Source organism: Zonotrichia leucophrys, chromosome 27 (genome assembly GCF_028769735.1).
Source record: "Zonotrichia leucophrys gambelii isolate GWCS_2022_RI chromosome 27, RI_Zleu_2.0, whole genome shotgun sequence".
NCBI classification, from domain to species: Eukaryota; Metazoa; Chordata; class Aves; order Passeriformes; family Passerellidae; genus Zonotrichia; species Zonotrichia leucophrys.
In genome coordinates this window covers 5,954,689-5,974,477 of record NC_088196.1, presented here as the reverse complement: position 1 = coordinate 5,974,477, position 19,789 = coordinate 5,954,689, and the positions used below count along the sequence as shown (strand labels likewise).

Genomic DNA, 19,789 nt, shown 5'->3' with positions numbered 1-19,789 from the left:
CCCCTCCTGTCCCCCCTTTTCTCCCCCCCCGCTGCCGGATCACTCGGAGGGATTGGCGGCATTTGCCTCTTGCCTTATAATTTATGCAAATGAGCTGTAATTAGCAGTAATTTCAAGGCACGGCTCGGGGTTTCAGACACTCGGATCCCCCCTGGGCTGCGCCGTGATTCCCTGCCCTGGGTGGTCCCAGCTCTGCCTGGGGGGGCTCCAGGAGCCCCCAGACCCCAAATCCTGGTGCCCCAGTGCTCCCAGCGCCCCCAGTCCCACGGCACAGCCTCCTCCTGCCCCCAGACCCATCCCAGCAGGATCCCATCCAGGATCTGAGTTTGGGGTGGGTCCTGGGGGTCCCAGGGGGGTTTTGGGGTGCGGTGCTGTGGGATGAGGGGGTCCAGACCCCCGTCCGTGTCCCCTCGTGTCCCCCACGCCGTCCCACCCTGCAGCCCCTTCCTGGAGCAGGAATGGCCAGGATTGGGATGGGGATTGGGATTGGGATGGGAATTGGGGACGGGAATTGGGTTTGGGATAGGGATTGGGATGGGGACTGGGGATGGGATGGGAATTGGGATTGGGATGGAGCACAGTGGGACCCTGGGGTTGGGGTGTGCCCAATTCCCCCCAGATGTGCCCCACAGAGCCCCTTGCGTGTGTTCACCCCCCAGCCAGAAACCCCAAAGGGGGCCTCTCCTGCCCCTTCCCCTCCTGGGGTTCCCAGTGCAGGATCCCCATCCCAAAATCCCCATCCCGGGTCCCCATCTCAGTGTCCGCACCCCGGTGTCCCCATCCCGGTGCCCCCATCCCCACCCCGGTGTCCGGTGCCCTCCGCCGCTGCCGCTCTCAGCGCACCGGGCAGCCGCGTTTCGTTGGCATTGGCGGCGGCGGGCCGGTCCGTGCCGGGGTGATGAAAACCGGCCGAGCTTTCCCCGCGGCCAGGGCGGAGCTCGCTGCTCCCTCCCCGGGCCGGGCCGGGCTCTCCGGGGCTCCCACGCGCCGGCCGCGATCCGGCCCGGCTCCGCCGCCGCCTTTTCCCGTGGGATTGGGGGGCTCCGGGATCCCCCCGTGCCCACCGGGGTCCCCGGGGGCTGCGGGGCCGCCGGGCGGGCGCAGCGCTGGGAATGGGGACACGACGCGCCGGTGATTAAGTGGCTCCAGCGGGCGCGGTGTTGTCACCCGGCGGCGCGCGGGGTTTGTCCCTGCCGGCAGCCTCGGGGGGGACACGGCAGACAGGGCTGGGACACCCGGGCCGAGCCGGGACAGGCTCAGCCAGAACCTCCGGGGCGGGTTTGGGTGGCCCCAAACCCATCGGGGTCACGGTGGGCCCTGTGTCCCCTCCCTCCCGCCAGCTGTGACCCCACAATTGTCCCCCGTGTCCCCCCCGTCCCACTGGTGCCACAGAACCGAGGGGCAATGGGGGCGCTGAGCCCCCCACGGGGACAGGTGACATCCCCGCGGGCAGGAGCAGCGCCCACCCCTGTGTGCCACCCCTGTGTGTCACCCCCGTGTGTCACCCCCGTGTGTCACCCCTTGTCACCCCCGGGCACACAGAGAGGGGTCCCCAGGCGGGGGCGGCCACCCCCGTGTGTCACCCCTTGATGGGGGAGCACGTCCGGGGGTCCCGGGGGGTGGCAGCAGGACAGGGCGGCCACCTGTGTGTCCCCAACAGGGGAGGGGGCGCCTGGAGGGGGTGGGGACCCAAGGGGCGCCCGGGGGTCCCCGGGGGTGGCAGAGGAGGCGGCCGGGGCCGCGGGAGGAGGGAGGGAGGCGGTTGTTGCTTTCTTCTTTAATTACCCCCCTGTTTGCGGTGTCTGCTGCGAACTTCCCGTCCCCTCCCTCCGCTTTCATCCGCCGGATCCTGAGACCGGAGCCGGCTCCTGTCAAGCGCCGGGGCTGCGGCTCTGCCTCCAAGGGTTAAAATCACCGGGCCGGGGGTGGAGCTGGGCGGGGGGGCGGAGGGAAAGCCGGCGGTCGGGCTGGGACCCGGCCATTCCTGCTCGCCCGGCCCAGTGGGTGCCCGGTCCCTGCGGAGCCGCGCGGGTCCCTCGGCTCCCCTCGGGAAGCAGCGCCCGCGCCCATGAGGACGGAGCCGCCGGGCCCTCGCCGCCGCCGCTAGAGCCGTACGTACCCCCGGTGCCCCCGGACGGTCCCGGGCACGGGGCTGCCCCGAGCGCTCCGGTCCCGGCGGGTCCCCGCTGCCCACCGAGCCCCGCGTTCCGTCCCCTCGCTCCAATGCCCAGCGCGACCCCCGCCCCTCGGCACGCGGCTCTCCGGTGCCTCCGAGACCCCTCCGGTGTTCCCGAGTCCCGCGGGCGCTGCCCAGGCTGGAGCCCCCCGCCCGCGCCGCCACCGGAGCGGCGCCGTTCCCTTCCCGAAAACCCCCCGGGGGCTCTGCCGCGGCTCGGGGGGATGATCCCGAACCCACCGCGCCCCACAGCGTCCCCCGGGCATCGCCCCCAAAGCCGCGGCATCCCCGAGCCCGCCCCGCCGCCGCCCCCGTTCCCCCCGTCGGGGCTCCCGGTGCTGGGGGCAGCGGCGCCCGGCCGGCCCCGCCGCGGGGCGAGGCACCGGCCGAGCTGGAGACGGGGCCGCGCCGCCCGTGCCCAGCCCGGGCCGTGACTCACGGGACGCTTCAGCCGCCGCTGCCTCAGTTTCCCTGCGGTGAAATGGCCAGCGCGTCGCTGAGCCCCGCCAGCGAGGGAGGGAGGACGCTGCGGGCCCCTGGGGATTTTTGTCATCGTTCCCGGACGGAAAATTGTCCTGGGAGGCTCCGTGCGCGGCCCGAGCGGGGGGGTTCTCCCGGCGCTCCCCCAGCCCGGTCCCGGCCCTTGCCCGGTTTGGGGCCGGGGTGGGAGATGGTGCCGCCGGTCACGGTGGGGTCGGTGGGACCCCGAGCCGGGGGCATCGCTGGGATCGGGGTGTCCCAGGAGAGCCCCGTGCTGGATCCCATGGGGTGGGAGCGGGCCCGGAGGGTCCCTCCCCTCCCGTGGGGGATATCCCCAGATCTGGGGGTCCCAGAGGCCCGTGAGGGGCTGGCACTGAGGCACTTTGTGTGTGTGACCCCAATTGGGAGCAGGGTCTGGGGGCTCAGGACCCCCGAGCAGCGGTGCGGGTGGGGGCGATGGACCCGGCCCTGCCAGCCCCTCCCGAGCCCACTCGTGTCCCCAGGGCTGGGGAGGGCACAGCTGAGCCCCCCCGGGGCAGCGGAACCCCAAAATCTGCTGAGCTGCCCCCGGGGGGCTCATCCTCCTGAACCCCACCTGTGTCGGTAGCCCAGGTACAGATGGGCCCCTCAAGGGGATTTTGGGACCCCCCCCAAACTCCCACCCCGATCTTTGGGGTCCCCCTGCCTGCCCGGGTGACGCTGGCGGGGGAAAACGGGGTCCCCACGCGGCTGAGGGGTCTCCAGCACTGTGGGGACCCCGGAATCCCAGCGTGGGCATCGGGGGGCGCCGGGGGTCTGCTGGGGGATCCCCCAGCCCAAATCTTCCAGCACCCCCCAAGCGTGTCCCTGAGGGTCTGTCCCTGTCACCAGGGGTCTGTCCCTGTCCCAGAGCTGTCCTGTCCTCGGGTGTCCCTGTTCCCTGTCCCAGGGGTCTGTCCTGTCCCAGGTCTGTCCCTGTCACCAGGGGTCTGTCCCTGTTCCCAGGGGTCTGTCCCTGTCCCCAAGGCTCTGTGCCTGTCCCTCAGGGTCTGTCCCTGTCCCCAGGGGTCTGTCCCTGTCCCCCGCGGGCCATGGCGGTGGCCGGGGCAGGGGGAAGGTGGCGAGAGCGGCGGGAGGGGGTTCAGGGCCGGGGTGTTCGGGGCCGGGGGGGTCCCGGCGCCGCCGCTGGGAACCGGGGGGCGGGAGCCGGTGGCGGCAGGTGGATTTCGACACCGGGGTGGGGCCCGTCCCCAGCCCCGTGGGGTTTGCGCGGCTCCCGCTGAGTCACGGCCGCCCTGCTGGAGGCTGCGGCCGCCCGGGGGTCCGGGGGTGCCCGGGGGTGCCCCGGGGTGCGGGGGGAGCCGGCCCGACCCGGCTTCAAAGCTTTGCCGGGGGCTGGGCCCGGGGCTGCGCTGCCTCAGCCCGCTGCCAGCCAGCCCGGGGGTGCAGCCCCCCCAGAAGGGCCCGAGGGCTCCCGGCTGGGCCCGGCCGTGGGGCGGGAGCGAGGGGGGCGAGGCTTCCCCAGCCCGGCCGGGATGCGGCGCAGACAGGCTGGCCTGGGGCGCGGTGTCCCCCGGGGGTCTGGGGGTGCCACCTTGGCCCCTCGGGGACCCGGGCCGTGTTGGGGACACAGCTGGGGAGGTGATCCAGCACTGTTGGAGGTTCCCCCGCAGTTTGGAGTCAGGCACCGACCCCTCGGGCTGCAGACGTGACCGAGCGGCACCGGGGGCTGGCACAGGGGCGGGGACGGTGTGAGGGTGCCCCCCCCCAGCCGGTGCCACCATCCCGGTGTCACAGCGGTGTCGCAGAGCGGCACAACCCCTCGCTGGGGGCTCAGCGACTCCCAAGCCGCGGTGCCGGTGCGGGCGGGGCCGGGGGGCGCGGAGCTGCGCCCCCCCCTCCTCTGACAGCTCCTCTCCCCTCCCCGGGCCCCGCTCGGCCCCGCAGGTCCGTGCGCGCCGCCCCGCGATGCTGACGGCGGTCTGCGGCTCCCTGGGATCGCAGCCCTCGGACGCGCCCCGCGCCTCCCCGACGCACCTGGACCTGCAGCCGCTGCAGCCCTTCCAGCCGCACGGCCCCGCCGCCCCGGGCGCCCCCGACTTCGCCTCGCCGCTGCCGCCGCCCGAGCTGCCGCTGCCGGGGCCCGAGGACGCCGCGTTCGCCGCCGCCGCCGCCGCCGCCTACGAGCCCCATGGCCCGCCGAGGTTAGAGCTGCCCCCCGAGGGCCCCGCCGCGCCCGCAGCCTACGCCAAGCTGCTGCCGGCCGCCCCGGACATGGCGCACCCCTACGAGCCCTGGTTTCGGCCCCCGCACCCCGGAGCCCCCGGCGAGGAGGGCGGCGGCGTCAACTGGTGGGAGCTGCACGCCGGGGCCAGCTGGATGGAGCTGCCGCCGGGGCAGGGCGCGGGGCTGGCCGTGCCCGCGCCGCCCGGGCTGCCCGCGGCGCTCGGCGGCTACGGCGGGGCCGAGCACCAGCTCTGCGCGCCCCCCGCGCACCTGCTGCCCCCGCCCGCGCAGCACCTGCTGCCCGCCGAGGCCGCCAAGGCGCTCGAGGGGCCCCCGGAGCCGCGCGGCGCGGAGGGCGAGGCCGGGGCGCGGCCCAAGGGGGCCCGGCGGGCCGTGCCCCGGGGCGGGGGGCAGGCGGCGTGCCGCTGCCCCAACTGCCAGGAGGCCGAGAGGGGCGGCCCGTGCCCCGAGGGCGCCAAGCGCAAGCACCTGCACAACTGCCACATCCCGGGCTGCGGCAAGGCCTACGCCAAGACCTCGCACCTGAAGGCGCACCTGCGCTGGCACAGCGGCGACCGGCCCTTCGTGTGCAACTGGCTCTTCTGCGGCAAGCGCTTCACCCGCTCCGACGAGCTGCAGCGGCACCTCCAGACCCACACGGGCGCCAAGAAATTCTCCTGCCCCGTCTGCGGCCGCGTCTTCATGCGCAGCGACCACCTGGGCAAGCACATGAAGACGCACGACGGCGGCAAGGACGGGCCCGAGCCCGAGGGCAAAGGCGCCGGGGACGCGGCGGCCGCCAAGGGAGGCAAGAGGGAGCCCGAGGGGGGCCCGGCCGCCCCCACAAACTGAGCCGCTGAGCCCCGGGGCCGGGGGAGCCCTCGGGAGCCCTCGGGGCCGCTCTCCGGAGGGGCCGGGGCGGGGACGGGCGCAGGGCTGGCTCCTTGTGCCGCCGAGCCCCGGGACGGCCCCGGCGTGGGGAGCGCCGCAGCCGGAGCTGCCCCGCGGCGGTTTCACTTGTCCCGCTGCCGCTCTCCCGCCCCGCTGCTCCCTCCCTCCCTCCCTCCCTCCTCCCCCCGCACTCATCCTCCCCCGGCTTCCCAAATCTTTCTTTCGGGAGGCTGCTGGCAGGCGGCGGGGCTGTTTGGGAGGAACATCAATGGGCGCCGAAGGAGCGGGAGCTGCCCGGGCACGTCCAGCCCAAAGGGGAGGAAGGAGAAGGAGAAAGGGAGAGAGCAGAGCAGAGGAGGAGCCCGGGAGCCTCCGCTCGGGGGGCGCGGCCGCAGCCCCCCGGGCCCTCCCCACGCTCCCCTCCGAGCTGCGGCTCCCCGGGCTCGGCCCCAGCCGGGCCGGCCCCGCTCTCCCGTCGCCCACGAGCGACACGGGGGGCTCGGGACATCCCCCTGCCCCGGCTGGGGCGGCTGAGCCGGCGGGGGTCCCCCACCCTCGGAGCCCCGCTTTGCTTGTGCGGCTCGAGGGTGCGAAACCCATTTTCGGCCCGAATCGCGGCTAAAATGGGGAAAAAGGGAAACAAAGCAAGAATTGCTGCGGGAACGCGGCCGTGGGGAGCTCGGGGGGCTGCGGGGGCCGCGGCGGGCGGCGGCCCCAGCGCGCACCTGCAGCGTTCCCACACCCACCCAGCCAGCGCGGCCCCGGGCGGGAAGCACCGGGGCGGCCGCGGGCCCGGGAGAGCCGGGGCGGCCGCATTCCTCCGGCCTGGCACGGCCGCGCTGCCCGCCCGCGACCCCCGCCCCTCCCTGCGGGCGGGCACCCCCGCCCGGGCCGGCTGCCCGCGCCCCCCGTGTCCCCCTGGGGTCCGCAGCCATCCCCGTGTCCCCCCGGTCCCCTCGGGACCCCGTGTCCCTCCGTGCATGCTGCCTGTCCCCGTGGCCCCGTAGCCGTCCCCCCCGGGACCCCGCAATTCCAGGGAATTCTGCCTGGCCCCTGCATGCTGCCCGTCCCCCCGGGGACCCCCGAGCTGCCCCCTCCCTCCCGGGGACCCCCGGCCTCCCCCCACCAGGGACCCCGTAGTTTCCTGCCCTGGGGTCGCCCCTGTCCGCGGGCGCCCCGTACCTGTCCCTCACCCCTGGCTGGGGGTCCGTGATTCTCGGTTTTTGGATCTTTTGGGGTCTTACACCCCGGTTTTGGCAGAAGCCCTCGGACACAGAAGGAGAAGCTGAAGCGGGGCCTGGGGAGGGGTTTTGGGGGGGATTGGGGTTCGCTGGCTGCTCAGGGCACCCGGGGGTCCCCCCGGCGCTGCCCCCCGGCCAACAGCAGTGGGAACCAGTTGGGAATGTGGGGAGGGGGGGATCTGGGGGGCGCCGAGCCCCGGTCCGGCCCCTCCTGCGGTTCTGGGGGGGCTGCCCGGGCTCGGAGCACCCCGAGGTCGGGGGGGGAAGGGGTAGAGGTGAAGTCGAGTGGGGTCCGTGCCCAGAGGGCGCCCCGAGGCCTTCGGTTTTGAGTGTTTTATTATTATTATTATTAATTATTAATTATTATTAATATTATTAATTATTAATTATTATTATTTTATTAAGGTGAAGCCAGGCTTTGCCGCTCGGGCAGAGTGGATGTCCCCGGCCGGAGCTGTGGCCGTGGGCTGTGCGGATGGGGAGGGCTCGGGCCCCTCCGAGGGTCCCCACGGCTGTCCCCATGGCTGTCCCCATGGCTGTCCCCGTCCCCAGGGGCAATGAGGGGCTGGCGCAGCCCCCCCGTGCCCCGGGGCTGGGACCCCCAGCACGAGGTGAAGTCTCGCTGGGGAGGGGTCTCCGGACGCGCCCCCAGCCCCAGCCCGGCCGCCGCTGTCCCCCCCGGGTGACCCGGGCTGTCCCAGCTCTCCAAGGACGTCCCCGACTCCGGAATTTGCCTTTTCCAGCACAAAATTCCCCCTCGGGGTCCCCCAGGTGGGATCTCACCTCCCAAAGGGACCCGGGGGGGCTCAGGACCCTCCCAATGTCCCTCAGAGCGGCACCAAGGGCACCTTAGCGGCTCTGGAGCACCTGGGGGGGCTCGAGATTGTGGGGGGCTGCACCCCACGGCCGGGCTGGGGGGTCCCAGGGCCACGCCGGGGCTCGGGGTTCGGCCTCAGCGAGCTGATCCAGCCCGGGGGGCTGCGAGGGGGGCCCAGGTTTGCTCAGGCCCCTCCTAGGTGCGCTCAGCCCCCCCAGGTGCGCTCAGCCCCCCCAGGTTCGCTCAGCCCCCCAGGTTTGCTCAGCCCCCCAGGTGCGCTCAGCCCCCCCAGGTTTGCTCAGCCCCCCAGGTTCGCTCAGCCCCCCCAGGTTCGCTCAGCCCCCCAGGTTTGCTCAGCCCCCGCAGCCCCGGGGCTCTGCCTGCCGCGATGGGGCAATGAAGGCTGTAAAACCGGGTGGGGAGGGACGGCGGCCGGGAAACCAGTCCAGCCTGCTGCGGCGTGGGGATCCCGGCCCCGCGCCCCGAACCGCCGCGTCCCCCGCCCGCCCCCGGGGCAGGGAGGCACCGGCGGGCCCGGGCTGGGGGCGGCCCCGGGCTGGGGGCGGCCCCGGGGGATGGAGCCCCCGGCCCGGCCAGGGGAGCGTTTGTGCTGTGAAGAGGCTGCGGGGCTGCGGGGTTTGGGTTTTGTACTGCAATAAACGCCGCGTGTTTTCCACGCTCCGGCTCTCCGGCTCCATCCCTGCCCAAGGACGCGGGGGTCCGAGACCCCGACCCCAAATCAGCCCTGCCGAGGGACCCAGGGGTCTGAAACCCCGACCCCAAATTGTCCCCACCAAGGGACCCACGGGTCCAGCACCCCGACCCCAAATCAGCCCTGCCAAGGACCTGAGGGTCCGGTATCCTGACCCCAAATAATTTATTTCAAAGAGCTCGGAGGTCTGGAATCCCGACCCCAAACCATCCCCACCAAGGGACCCAGGGGTCCATAATCTCGACCCCAAATCATTCATTCTAAGGGGCTCAGGGGTGTGGGATCCCGACCCCAAACCATCCCCACCCAGGGGCTCAGGGGTCCCCCAGTCTGGCCTCGGCTCTCCAAGGCTTCCCAGCACGGGGGGACCCCGGGAGCTGCGGGGTGTGGGGGTGACACGGGCTGGGCGGGGTGATGCCCACGGGGGTGATGCCCACGGGGGGCTCTGACCCACGGGAACCCCCAGCACACCGTCCCTGCCCCAGGGGAGGAAAATTGGGATCCCCGACCCCGGGTTCTTTTGGGAAATTCCCACGCCGACCCACGCGGGTCCCGGTGCCGGTGCCATCCTGGTGCCGGTGCCGGTCCCGGTGCCAGTCCCGGTGCCGGTGCCGGTCCCCGCCGCTGCCGCCGCCGTGCGGCCTCCGGCCACCGGGCGCCGCCGTCGCACGGCCGGGGCTGGACAGGGCGGGCCGGGGCTGGACAGGGCGGGCCGGGGCGGGCCCGGGCAGCGGCGGAGGAGGCGCGGAAGCAGCGGCAGGTCCGTGGGGACGGGAGGGCCCCGTGGGGTCCCGGTTACCGGCGCTGGGAGGGAGGGAGGGAGGGGGTCCCGTCCGCGGTCGGTGCTGGGGGGTCCCGGTTCCCGGGGCTGCGGTCGGTGCGGAGCTGCGGGGTCCCGGGGCGGGGGTGCCCCCAGGTCACCCCGCCATGGGGTCCCTGATGTCCCCCAGGTTTCAGGGACCACGGCAGCCCCTCCATGCCCGCCCCAGAGCGACCCTGGGGACACAGCGGGGACAGGGGGCTGACATCGCCCTCGGTGCCCGCCCTGACCCAGTTTAGGATGGCGGAGCACGGCCCGGTGCCCTCGTCCTGCGACTGCTTCGTGGCCATGCCCCCGCACACGGCGTTCCCCGCCGTCATCTTCGCCAAGAACGCCGACCGGCCCCGGGACGAGGTGCAGGAGATCGTCTATGTCCCCGCCGCCACCCACCGGCCTGGGGACAAGGTCCAGGTGAGACCGTGCTGGGGCCAAAGGGGCTGCGGGGTCAGGGCGTCCGGTGCCAGCTCACCCGAGTGTGTCACCACAGTGTGCAGGGCCAGGGTGGCTGCGGGGACAGGGCACTCAGTGTGCCAGGTGTCACCTCCATATCCATGTCACCCCTGTGTGCCAGGGTGGCTGCGGGGACAGGGCACTCAGTGTGCCAGATGCCACCTCCATGTCCATGTCACCCCTGTGTGCCAGGGTGGCTGCGGGGACAGGGCACTGAGCATGCCAGGTGTCACCCCTGTGTGCCAGGGTGGCTGAGAGCACTGAGGGTGCTGGTGTCACCGGTGTCACCCGTGTCCCCGCGTGTCCCCGCAGTGCACGTACGTGCAGATCGAGCAGGCAGAGCGCACCCACGCCGTGGTGCTGAGCCGCCCCGCCTGGCTCTGGGGGGCTGAGATGGGCGCCAACGACTGCGGGGTCTGCGTGGGCAACGAGGGCGTGTGGACCCGCGAGCCGCTGGGCGAGGCCGAGGCGCTGCTGGGCATGGACCTGGTCAGGTGAGCAGGGGGAGCAAGGGGAGGAGGGTGAGAACAGTGAGAATGGTGATGATGGTGAGTGTTGGGCAGTGAGGATGGTGAGGATGGTGAGGACAGCCCCGTGTCCCCATGTCCCCATGGTGAGGATGATGAGGATGCTGAGGATGATGAGAACAGCCCCGTGCCCAGCCCCGGCTCTGTCTGACGGCCCTGCTGGCACAGGCTGGGTCTGGAGCGGGGCAGCTCGGCCCGGGAGGCGCTGGAGGTGATGACGGCGCTGCTGGAGCGCCACGGGCAGGGCGGGAGCTGCAAGGAGCAGCCGGAGCCCTTCGTGTACCACAACACCTTCCTGCTGGCCGACCGCAACGAGGCCTGGCTGCTGGAGACCGCCGGGCGCTACTGGGCAGCGCAGCGGATCCGCGGTGAGCGGGCACCGGGGGTATTGGGGGGCACCATGGGCACCGGGGGGGGTCTCACAGCCCCCCGAGTGACCCCCAGGCCCCCCTGGCACAGAGGGCAGCCGCAACATCTCCAACCAGCTGAGCATCGGCAGCGAGATCACGGCGGAGCACCCGGGGCTGCGGGAGCGGGCGCGCAGCCAGGGCTGGTGGAGCGGGCACGGCGAGTTCAGCTTCGCCCGGGCCTTCTCCCTGGAGAAGGAGCCCCCGCGCATGGAGGCTGCCAGGGCTCGGCTGAGAGCGGGCACGGAGCTGCTGCAGCGGCACGCAGGTGGGGACAGGTGGGGATGGCGTGGGGACAGCGTGGGGATGGGGTGGGGACAGCATGGGGACAGAGATGGGGATGGAGATGGGGACAGGACAAGGAGAGGGAAAGGAACATGATAGAGACAGGAAGGGGGATTGGACAGGGATGGGGACGAGAAGAATGGGAACAGGAATGGGGATGAGGACAGGGATGGGGAAAGGACAGGGAAAGGGATGGGGACACTGATCCATCGCTCCCAAAGGGCTGGCATGGAGCTCTTGTGGCAGCACTCAGGTGGGGACGGGGATGGGGACAGGGCATGGGGACAGCCACCCACAGCTCACCCCAGTGCATCCCCAATGCCACCCCACACCTCGCCCCAGTGTGTCCCCGCTGCCCAGGGCCGGGCTGGCAGTGCTGAGGTGTCCCTGTCCCCGCAGGTCACATCACGGAGGAGACGCTGATGTCCATCCTGCGGGACAAGGCCGGCGGGATCTGCGTGGACAGCGCGGGGTTCCGCACGGCGGGCAGCATGGTGTCCGTGCTGCCCCGCGACCCCGCGCTGCCCTGCGTGCACTTCCTCACGGGCACGCCGGACCCGTCCCGGTGAGCAGAGCCCGCGGCGGGCCCGGGACGCGGCGCTGCCCCGGAGCTGCCCTGTGACCCCCGGCCCTCCCCAGGTCCGTGTTCAAGCCCTTCGTGTTCGTGGCCGGCGTCCGGGCGGCGCCGCAGGTGCGCTCCCCGAGCTTCCCGCAGGATCCCGCCCGGCAGATCCCGCGCTTCCGCAGCTCCGTGGATCGGCGGCACGAGCTGTACCGGCGGCACCAGGCGGCGCTGGAGCTCATGGAGCGCGACCCGGTACCGGCACTCCCCGCAGAGCCTGCTGATCCCAGGGAGCCCACAGAGCCCAGGGAGCCCACAGAGCCCATAGATCCCACAGAGCCCACAGACCCCACAGACCCCACAGACCCCCCAGACCTCACAGACCCCACAGAGCCCACAGAGCCCACAGAGCCCATAGATCCCATAGACCCCACAGACCCCACAGACCCCACAGAGCCCATAGATCCCACAGAGCCCATAGATCCCCCAGACCTCACAGATCCCAAAGACCCCACGGATCCTACAGACCCTACAGACCCTGCAGATCCCACAGGCCTCACAGAGCTCAGAGACCTGACAGACCCTTCAGACCCCACAGATCCCATAGATCCCATAGATCTTGCAGACCCTTCCCCACCTTGCAGTGGAATCAAGCTCTGATCTCTCTGACCCCTCCCTGCAATGGGATCAAGCTCTGAGCTCCCTGATCCCACTCCGGATTGGACCAGACTCCCTGATCTCTCTGACCCCACCCTGCATGGGATCAAGCTCTGATCTCTCTGATCCCATTCCGGACCCCCTGACCCGTCCCTGATCCCTGCAGGAGCGGGGCCAGCGGCTCCTGGGCACGCTGCAGGAGCTGGAGCAGCAGGGCCTGCAGGGCATGCGGGAGCTGCTGCAGGGCACCGTCAGCCCCAGCCCCCAGGAGCTGGCCGACCTCTTCTTGGACTGCGTGGAGGCCGAGATGAAGTTCTACACCTGAACCCCACAGGTGGGTGGGCCCGGGTGCCCCATGGTGTTTGTCATGGACAGGGAATCCCAAATCATTCCCAAGCCCTGACTCTTGCTGGCTCCCTGGGTGAGTCCCAGCCCCCCGTTGGCCCTGGAGCAGTGAGCTCAGGCTGGAATGGGGTGTGAGGGGAAGGATTGGGATGTGGGGTATGGGATATGGGATATGGGTATGGGATATGGGGTGTGGGATATGGGATATGGGGTGTGGGATATGGGATATGGGATGGGACTGGGGGTCCTGCCCACCCCACTGTGTGTGCTTTCCCCATTCCCAGCCCCTCAGGGTGGCACCAGGCTGGACTGGGGTGCAAAGGGAAGAACAGGGATATGGGATGGGATTGGGGGTCCTGCCCACCCCACTGTGTGAGCTTTCCCCATTCCCAGCCCCTCAAGGTGGCACCAGGCTGGACTGGGGTGGGAATAAACTCTTTATTCCTGGCTGCTGCGGGGTGTTTGGGGTACCTGCAGCCCATTTCCCGCTCCTCCGGCACGGCTCTCTCTCTGCAGAGCCTGGCCCGGGGGCTGGCTGGAGCCGCTGGGTGCCCGCACCGGTGACAGCGGAGCCCCGGGGTGGCCCTGGGGACAGCGCTGGGGACCCGGCGGGGCCGCGCCGCCCTGCCCCGGGTGCCCCGGGCCCAGCAGCTCCTGCAGCTCCTCCAGGCGCGCCCGGTGCTCCTCCAGGCTCAGGGCCCGCCGCAGCCGCGCCCGCGCCGCCAGCTCCCGGCGCAGATCCCCCAGGAAACCTGCCCCGAGGGACGGCAGCTCCAGGAGAGCTGGCACTGCCAGCCCCTGGCACCGTGCCGCGTGTCCTGACCCCCCCGGGCACCTCTGTCCACCGTGAAGGGAGCCCTGAGCGCCGCCAGCAGCTCCTCCTCATCCTCATCCTCCTCATCCTCGCTGCTGCAGGAGCCTCCTCCTCCTCCCTCCTCCTCGGCCGTGCTTGCCCGCACGGGCTGGGAGTCCAGCTGCAGGAGCTGGGGCAGCGCTGCCAGCACCCCGTCCCTGTGGGGAAACGGGAGGAAAAACCGAATTTCCTGCAGCTGTGGGATTGGGAGTGGGGGTCCCGTCCTCCCTCAGCCCCCCAGAGCCTGAGCGGGGAGAGGAGAGATTCAAATCCCTGGGGTTTGCAGAGGAGAGAGTCAAATCCTTGGGGTTTGAGCAGGGATTCACATCCCTGGGGTTTGGAGAGCAGGGATTCAGTCCCTGGGCTTTGAGCAGGGATTCAGTCCCTGGGGTTTGGAGAGGAGAGAGTCAGATCCGTGGGGTTTGGAGAGCAGGGATTCAATCCCTGGGCTTTGAGACAGGATTCAGATCCTGGGTTTGAGCAGGGATTCAAATCCGTGGGGTTTGGAGAGCAGGGATTCAGTCCCTGGGGTTTGAGCAGGGATTCACATCCCTGGGGTTTGGAGAGCAGGGATTCAATCCCTGGGCTTTGAGCAGGGATTCAGTCCCTGGGGTTTGGAGGGCCACGCTGTGTTTGACATTTCATGGAGTGGTTTGGGAGGGAAGGGACCTTAAATCCCCTCCAGTTCCACCCAGTGACACATCCCACTTTCCAAACCGTCCTGGGACACTGCCAGGGACCCTGGGGCACCAACAGCTCCCCTGGGAATCCCATCCCACCCAGGGATTCCTTCCCCAGATCCCCTCTGGCAATGTGAATCCATTCCCCTTTTGTCCAGAATCCCTTTCCCAGCCCTCTAGCAGGTACTGAAAGGCCACAATCAGGTCACCCCCAGACTCTCCCAGGTTTTGGGGGGCTGTTTTCCCCTCGTGCCCCACCTGTATCCCTCCTGCTGGGTGCACTGGTTCCCTGCCAGGTCCAGGATGCGCAGGCTGCGGGGCAGCTCCTCTGCCAGGAGAGAGCAGGGAAAGCACAGGGGCTGAGCTGGGAATCCTGCCCCAATCCACCATCCCTGCTTGGCCCAAAAGCCCCAGCTTGGCCAATCCTTCCACCCAGCTTGTCTGAAAAGCCCGGACAACCCGACTGGGCCAAAATTCTGCCCCACCGTCTCTGCTGAGACACTGAGGCAGGGCAGGAGCGGGCAGTGGGGATTGCAGTCCTCTCCCGGACAGAAAGAGGGAAGCAGGGCTGAGCTGGGGCCAAATTCTGCTCCAAACCCCAGCTCCCCTTGCTGCTGAGGCAACCCCCAAAGCCAGGGAAACTGAGGCAGGAGGGCGGGAGTGGGAGTGCAGCCCCCCCGAGGGGTCCCTGCTCCCACCTGTGTGCAGCACCTGGATCAGGTTGTGGGACAGGTCCAGGAGGCTGAGCTGGAGCAGCCCCTGCAGGTTCTGCACCCTCTGGATGCGGTTGCCAGCCAGGCACAGGAACCTGCGGGGCTCAGGAGGGTGGGCAGGGGGTGTCAAAGCCCCCCAGGAGGGGCAGGGGGTGTCACAGCCCTGCCCCAGCCCTCCTGATGTACCTCAGGTTGGGGAAGCACTCCAGGTTCTCCAGCTTCTCAATTTGGTTCTGGAAAATAAAATAGAGGAAAAAACCCACCAAAAAAAAAAAAAGCCAACATGGGGTGGTGGTTTCTTTGGGAGTTTTTTTTTGAGTTTTGTTTTGTTTTTTTGGGGTTTTGTTTGTTTTGCTTGCTGACTGAAAATTCACATTTTGGGAACACTCTGGGATTGCTCCAACCAATCCTGGGGGCAACACAGGAGATTCTGGTGTAGGGGGGGACATGCAAAGATCCCAGAATTCAGGGCCCTGACCTGAGTTATCCTCATGTGGGTTTGGGAACACTGGAATCCCAGGGGGGGTGGAATGGGGGGAGGCTCCGAGACCTCCATGGTGGGACTGGGGGGACACTGGGACAAAACCCTCAAGGGTGGAGGGAAACTGTTCCCTTCTGGAGATTGGGGAGGGAAAACGGGAGCAGAACTGGGGTGTCTGTGGGATCAGAACTGGGGTCTCTGTGCCCCCAGTATCAGAATTGGGGTCTCTGTGCCCCCAGTATGAGGCCTGGGGTGTCTGTGGGATCAGAATTGGGGTCTCTGTGCCCCCAGTATCAGAATTGGGGTCTCTGTGCCCCCAGTATCAGGCCTGGGGTGTCTGTGGGATCAGAACTGGGCTGTCCGTGCCCCCCAGCTCCGTACCTGCTGCAGGTAGAGGCTGTGGATCCCTTCCTGCCCGCGGGTTTTCCCGATGCAGGAGATGTTCTCCCGGTCCAAGCGGAGGGTGCCGGTGGGCAGCGGCCCCGTGGAGCTGTGGGGGACACAGGGGGGGTTTTGGGGTGCCCTGAGCCCCCTCTCTGCCCACCCGGGGGGCTCTGGGGGTCCTCACCGTGTGCGGGTGGAGATGAGGCTGTCACTGAGGGTCACTCCTGGGGGCTGCGGCTCCTCGGGGGCTGCGGGGATTCAGAGTGGGGGTCCAGGGCAGGGGCAGCCCCTCCTGCAGGGAGGAGCCCCCCAGTGCCTCACTCACCCCCACAAAGGGCGTCCCCTTGCTCAGCCATGGCGCGGTGGCCTGGGGGTCCTTGTCCCCTCTCAGGGGTGATGGAGGAGCAGGCTCTGAGGGAACAGAGGGTGACAATCCTGTGGGTTGGGGATGGTGGGACCCCACGGGGGGCAGAGGGGCTCTGTACCCAGGGGGATTATGGCACTGGCACTGCAGGCATCAGTGAGACCGAGAGCCCCGGTATGGGGATCTCAGAGACCCCCGGCATGGGGCTGGGGGGTCACTGGGACCAGGCCCCGCTGGATGGGGGCTCTTAGAGACCCCTGAGATGGAGCCACTGCTGCTCAGCAGGACCGGGTACCGCGGGTTTGGGGCTCAGAGACCCCCGGAAGGGCCAGGGGGCTCACCGGGAGCGGTTCCCGGGTTTGGGGCTCAGTGTCCCTCACTTTGGGGGGTTCAGTGCCCCCGATCCGAGCAACCAGGCCGCGCCCAGGCCGCGTCACGCCGTTGCTATGGAGACAGGCGCGCTGGAAGTGACGATCCTCCACCTTCCGATAGGCCCTTGCGCCGGCGCGACCAAGATGGCGGCGCTCAGTAGTGGCGGGACGCGATGGCGGCGGGGTGAGAGACGGGAACGGGAACGGGGCTGGGACAGGGGCCTGGGCATGGGACGGGACAGGGGCCTGGAACGGGAATGGAAACGGGAGTGGGAATTGGAGCAGGACAGGAATGGGAACGGGCGTGGGGTTGGGAAGGGACAAGAATAGGAATGGGAGGGAGAACGGGACAGTGACAGGAATGGGAGTGGGACAGGACTGGGATGGAGGTTTGGGATGGGAACGGGAGTGGGACAGGGGCTTGAAATGGGAAGGAGACCGGGAACGTGAGCGGGTCCGGGGCACGATCAGGAACCGGGGCCTGGACTGGGGCTGGGTCTGAGGCAGCCCTGGGCAGCCCGGTATCAGTGCCGGTACCAGTGCTGAGCGCTGCCCCGCAGCCCTGGGCAGCCCGGTGCCGGTACCCGTGCGGAGCCCTGTCCCGCAGGCTGGCTGCCCGGTGCCGGTATCGGTACCGGTATCAGTGCCCGTACCGATGCTGAATGCTGTCCCGCAGGCTGGCTGCCCGCCCTGCAGCTGCTGCGGCACGGCTCCAAGGCGGTGACGCGGCACTGGAAGGCCATGCACTTCCAGCGGCAGAAGCTGCTGGCCCTGACCGAGTACCTGGCCCCGCGGCCCGCACTGCCGCCCCGCTGCCTGCCCCGGCCGGCGCCACGACAGCAGGAGGTACGGCACGGCACGGCACGGCATGGCATGGGATGGCACGGCTCCATGGGGGGTTCCACCGGGAGAGGGCATGGGTGGGGGACACAGCCCTGCTGGAGCTGGTGGAAGGGTGTGACCCCATGGGGTGGGATAGGGGGCTGGGAAACAGGTGAGATCCCATGTGTGGGATCTTGAGAGCTGGGGGGGCACCTCGAGATCCATGGGATCACCTCGAGATCCATGGGGGCAGCTCAAGATCTATGGGAACACCTCGAGAGATCCATGGGATCACCTTGAAATCCATGGGAACACATCGAGATCCATAGCAACACCTCAAAATCCATGGCAACACCTTGAGATCTGGGGGGGGCACCTTGAGATCCATGGGATCATCTCGAGATCCTTTGCATCACCTCAAGATCTATGGGATCACCTCAAGATCTATGGGATCACCTCAAGATCCATGGGATCACCTCGAGATCCATGAGAAAACCTTGAGATCCATGGGAACACCCCAAAACCCACAGCACCACCTCACAATCCTTGGGACCATCTCCCCCCAGCCCCTCCAGGTGCAGGATCACACCAGGGGTCTCGCTGTCCCCCTGTCCCCATCTGCCACATTCGGTGTACCCAGGATGATGGCTGTGCATGGGTGCTGTGACACCGGGGCTGTGCCCTGTCCCACAGCCACATTTGGTGTCCCCACACACTGTGTGTCCCCAGGAGGACGGCTATGCCCGCGTGCTGCGTGCCCAGCTGGAGGCCACGCTCCGTGCCAGCCGCATGGTGGCCGTGTGCCAGTACAACGCCATGGCCGACGAGGACATGGCCACGCTGCGGCACTTCCTGCGCCGCCACGACATCCACGTCAAGTTCGTGCTCAACGAGGTGGGGCTGGGCCTCGGGGGGTGTCCCAGGGGCTCTGGGGGTGTCCCAGTGGCCCCAGGTCTCACGCCAGGCTCTGTCCCAGGTCGCCCGGCCGGTGCTGGCGCAGTCCAAGCTCAGGAATTTGCTGCCGCTGTTCGTGTGCAGGAACATCCTGCTGGTGAGCCCGGAGCCGCGGGCCAGGGAGATGCTGAGAGTGCTCAAAGGGGTGCCCCAGGTCATCCTGCTGGGTGAGAGCCTGCCCTGCTCCCCACGGGGCTGGGAGTGGGGGAATGGGGCTGGGAATGGTGCTTGGGGGGCTCATCCAGGGCTGGCAATGGGGGAATGGGGATGGGAATGGGGGCACGGGGCTGGGAATGGGGGCATGGGGCTGGGAATGGGGACACGGGGCTGGGAATGGGGGAATGGAAATGGGAATGGGGGCATGGGGCTGGGAATGGGGGCACGGGGCTGGGAATGGGGGAATGGGGAATGGAAATGGGAATGGGGGCACGGGGCTGGGAATGGGGGCATGGGGCTGGGAATGGGGGAATGGGGATGGGAGTGGGGGCACGGGGCTGGGAATAGGGGAATGGAAATGGGAGTTGGGGAATGGGGATGGGAGTGGGAGCCCAGGGCTGGGAATGAGGCCCCTGACGGAGCTGCATCCTTGCAGACAGGGCAGGGCAGGATCCAGCAGTCCCTCCCCGTGGGGCTCTGCAGTTCCATGCCCAGCTCCCTTTTCCAGGCGCCTGCATCGACGACACCATCCTGAGCCGGCAGGGCGTGGAGAGCGTGGCGCGGCTGCCGCCGCTGGAGGTGTGCCAGGGCCAGACGGCGGCGGCGCTGTCGGTGCTGCCCTCGCAGACCTGCTCCCTGCTCCAGCGCGGCCCCGCGCACCTCGCGGCGCTCCTGGAGCAGCACATGCGGCACCTGCGGGGCGCGGGCGGGGCCGCGGAGCCTGCCCCGGGCACCGGGAATCAGTGACACCGGGAACGGGAACCGGAACCGGCTCCTTCCCTGCGGGGCCCGGGCACCGGGAATCAGTGACACCGGGAACCGGAACCGGAACCGGCTCCTTCCCTGCGGGGCGCGGGCACCGGGAATCAGTGACACCGGGAACCGGAACCGGCTCCTTCCCTGCGGGGCCCGGGCACCGGGAATCAGTGACACCGGGAACGGGAACCGGAACCGGCTCCTTCCCTGCGGGGCCCGGGCACCGGGAATCAGTGACACCGGGAACCGGAACCGGCTCCTTCCCTGGCCACGGGAAACAGGGAGCCCCCCGGATGAGGGGTTGGAGGCTCAGGGACACAATCCCCATGGGATTCTGCAGCTCCACAGAGAATTGGGGCTGGGGGTTTGGCACTGAGGGTCCTGTGCCCCCCCAGTCCCGCAGGGAGTCGTGGCCGTTCCCCTGTGCTCCCTTGGGATCGTGCCAGCAGCGTTCCAGCTGTGGTCGTTGCAGCTGTGGTCGTTCCAGCTGTGGTCGTTCCAGCTGTGGTCGGGGGTCTCTGGGAGCAGCCAGAGGAGGAGGAGGAGGAGCGGGATGGACCCTGCAGGGGGATTTGGGCACTCCCAGCCCGGTGCCTTGGGGATGGGGCTGTGCTGTGACACCGCCCCAGCCCGGCTCCCTGTCCTGCCCATTAAAGTGTCCGTGTGGAGATGCCGAGGCC

At 69.5% G+C, this 19,789-nt stretch overlaps 4 protein-coding genes across 5 annotated transcripts; 3 read left to right on the top strand and 1 right to left on the bottom strand.

Annotated features, from left to right (window-relative positions):
* The first annotated feature begins 1,982 nt into the window (after window positions 1–1,982).
* Window positions 1,983–6,477, top strand: SP6 (Sp6 transcription factor). Its single transcript, XM_064733516.1, has 2 exons — window positions 1,983–2,111; window positions 4,583–6,477. Exon 2 carries the CDS (start codon window positions 4,604–4,606, stop codon window positions 5,711–5,713), a length of 1,110 nt encoding a protein of 369 aa, XP_064589586.1. The 5' UTR covers window positions 1,983–2,111; window positions 4,583–4,603; the 3' UTR covers window positions 5,714–6,477.
* A 2,765-nt stretch (window positions 6,478–9,242) lies between these two features.
* SCRN2 (secernin 2) lies at window positions 9,243–13,893 on the top strand. Of its 2 annotated transcripts, none has more exons than XM_064733515.1 (9): window positions 9,243–9,282; window positions 9,577–9,753; window positions 10,105–10,286; window positions 10,488–10,687; window positions 10,779–10,994; window positions 11,411–11,576; window positions 11,651–11,828; window positions 12,397–12,564; window positions 13,092–13,893. In XM_064733515.1, the coding sequence occupies exons 2-8, from the start codon at window positions 9,583–9,585 to the stop codon at window positions 12,553–12,555; spliced, it is 1,272 nt and encodes a 423-aa protein (XP_064589585.1). In that variant the 5' UTR covers window positions 9,243–9,282; window positions 9,577–9,582; the 3' UTR covers window positions 12,556–12,564; window positions 13,092–13,893. The 2 variants fall into 2 exon arrangements, with proteins under 2 accessions (XP_064589585.1, XP_064589584.1); XM_064733514.1 differs by having other exon boundaries at window positions 9,265–9,282; window positions 9,473–9,753.
* On the bottom strand, window positions 13,459–17,083 carry LRRC46 (leucine rich repeat containing 46). The gene is made up of 7 exons (XM_064733520.1): window positions 16,392–17,083; window positions 16,012–16,097; window positions 15,871–15,934; window positions 15,684–15,792; window positions 14,807–15,054; window positions 14,367–14,436; window positions 13,459–13,586 (listed from the first exon to the last, which is right to left on the bottom strand). The coding sequence occupies exons 2-5, from the start codon at window positions 16,040–16,042 to the stop codon at window positions 14,977–14,979; spliced, it is 282 nt and encodes a 93-aa protein (XP_064589590.1). The 5' UTR covers window positions 16,043–16,097; window positions 16,392–17,083; the 3' UTR covers window positions 13,459–13,586; window positions 14,367–14,436; window positions 14,807–14,976.
* MRPL10 (mitochondrial ribosomal protein L10) lies at window positions 16,547–19,779 on the top strand. The gene is made up of 5 exons (XM_064733517.1): window positions 16,547–16,605; window positions 17,098–17,267; window positions 17,973–18,137; window positions 18,220–18,364; window positions 18,862–19,779. Exons 1-5 carry the CDS (start codon window positions 16,566–16,568, stop codon window positions 19,098–19,100), a joined length of 759 nt encoding a protein of 252 aa, XP_064589587.1. The 5' UTR covers window positions 16,547–16,565; the 3' UTR covers window positions 19,101–19,779.
* Window positions 19,780–19,789: the final 10 nt, after the last annotated feature.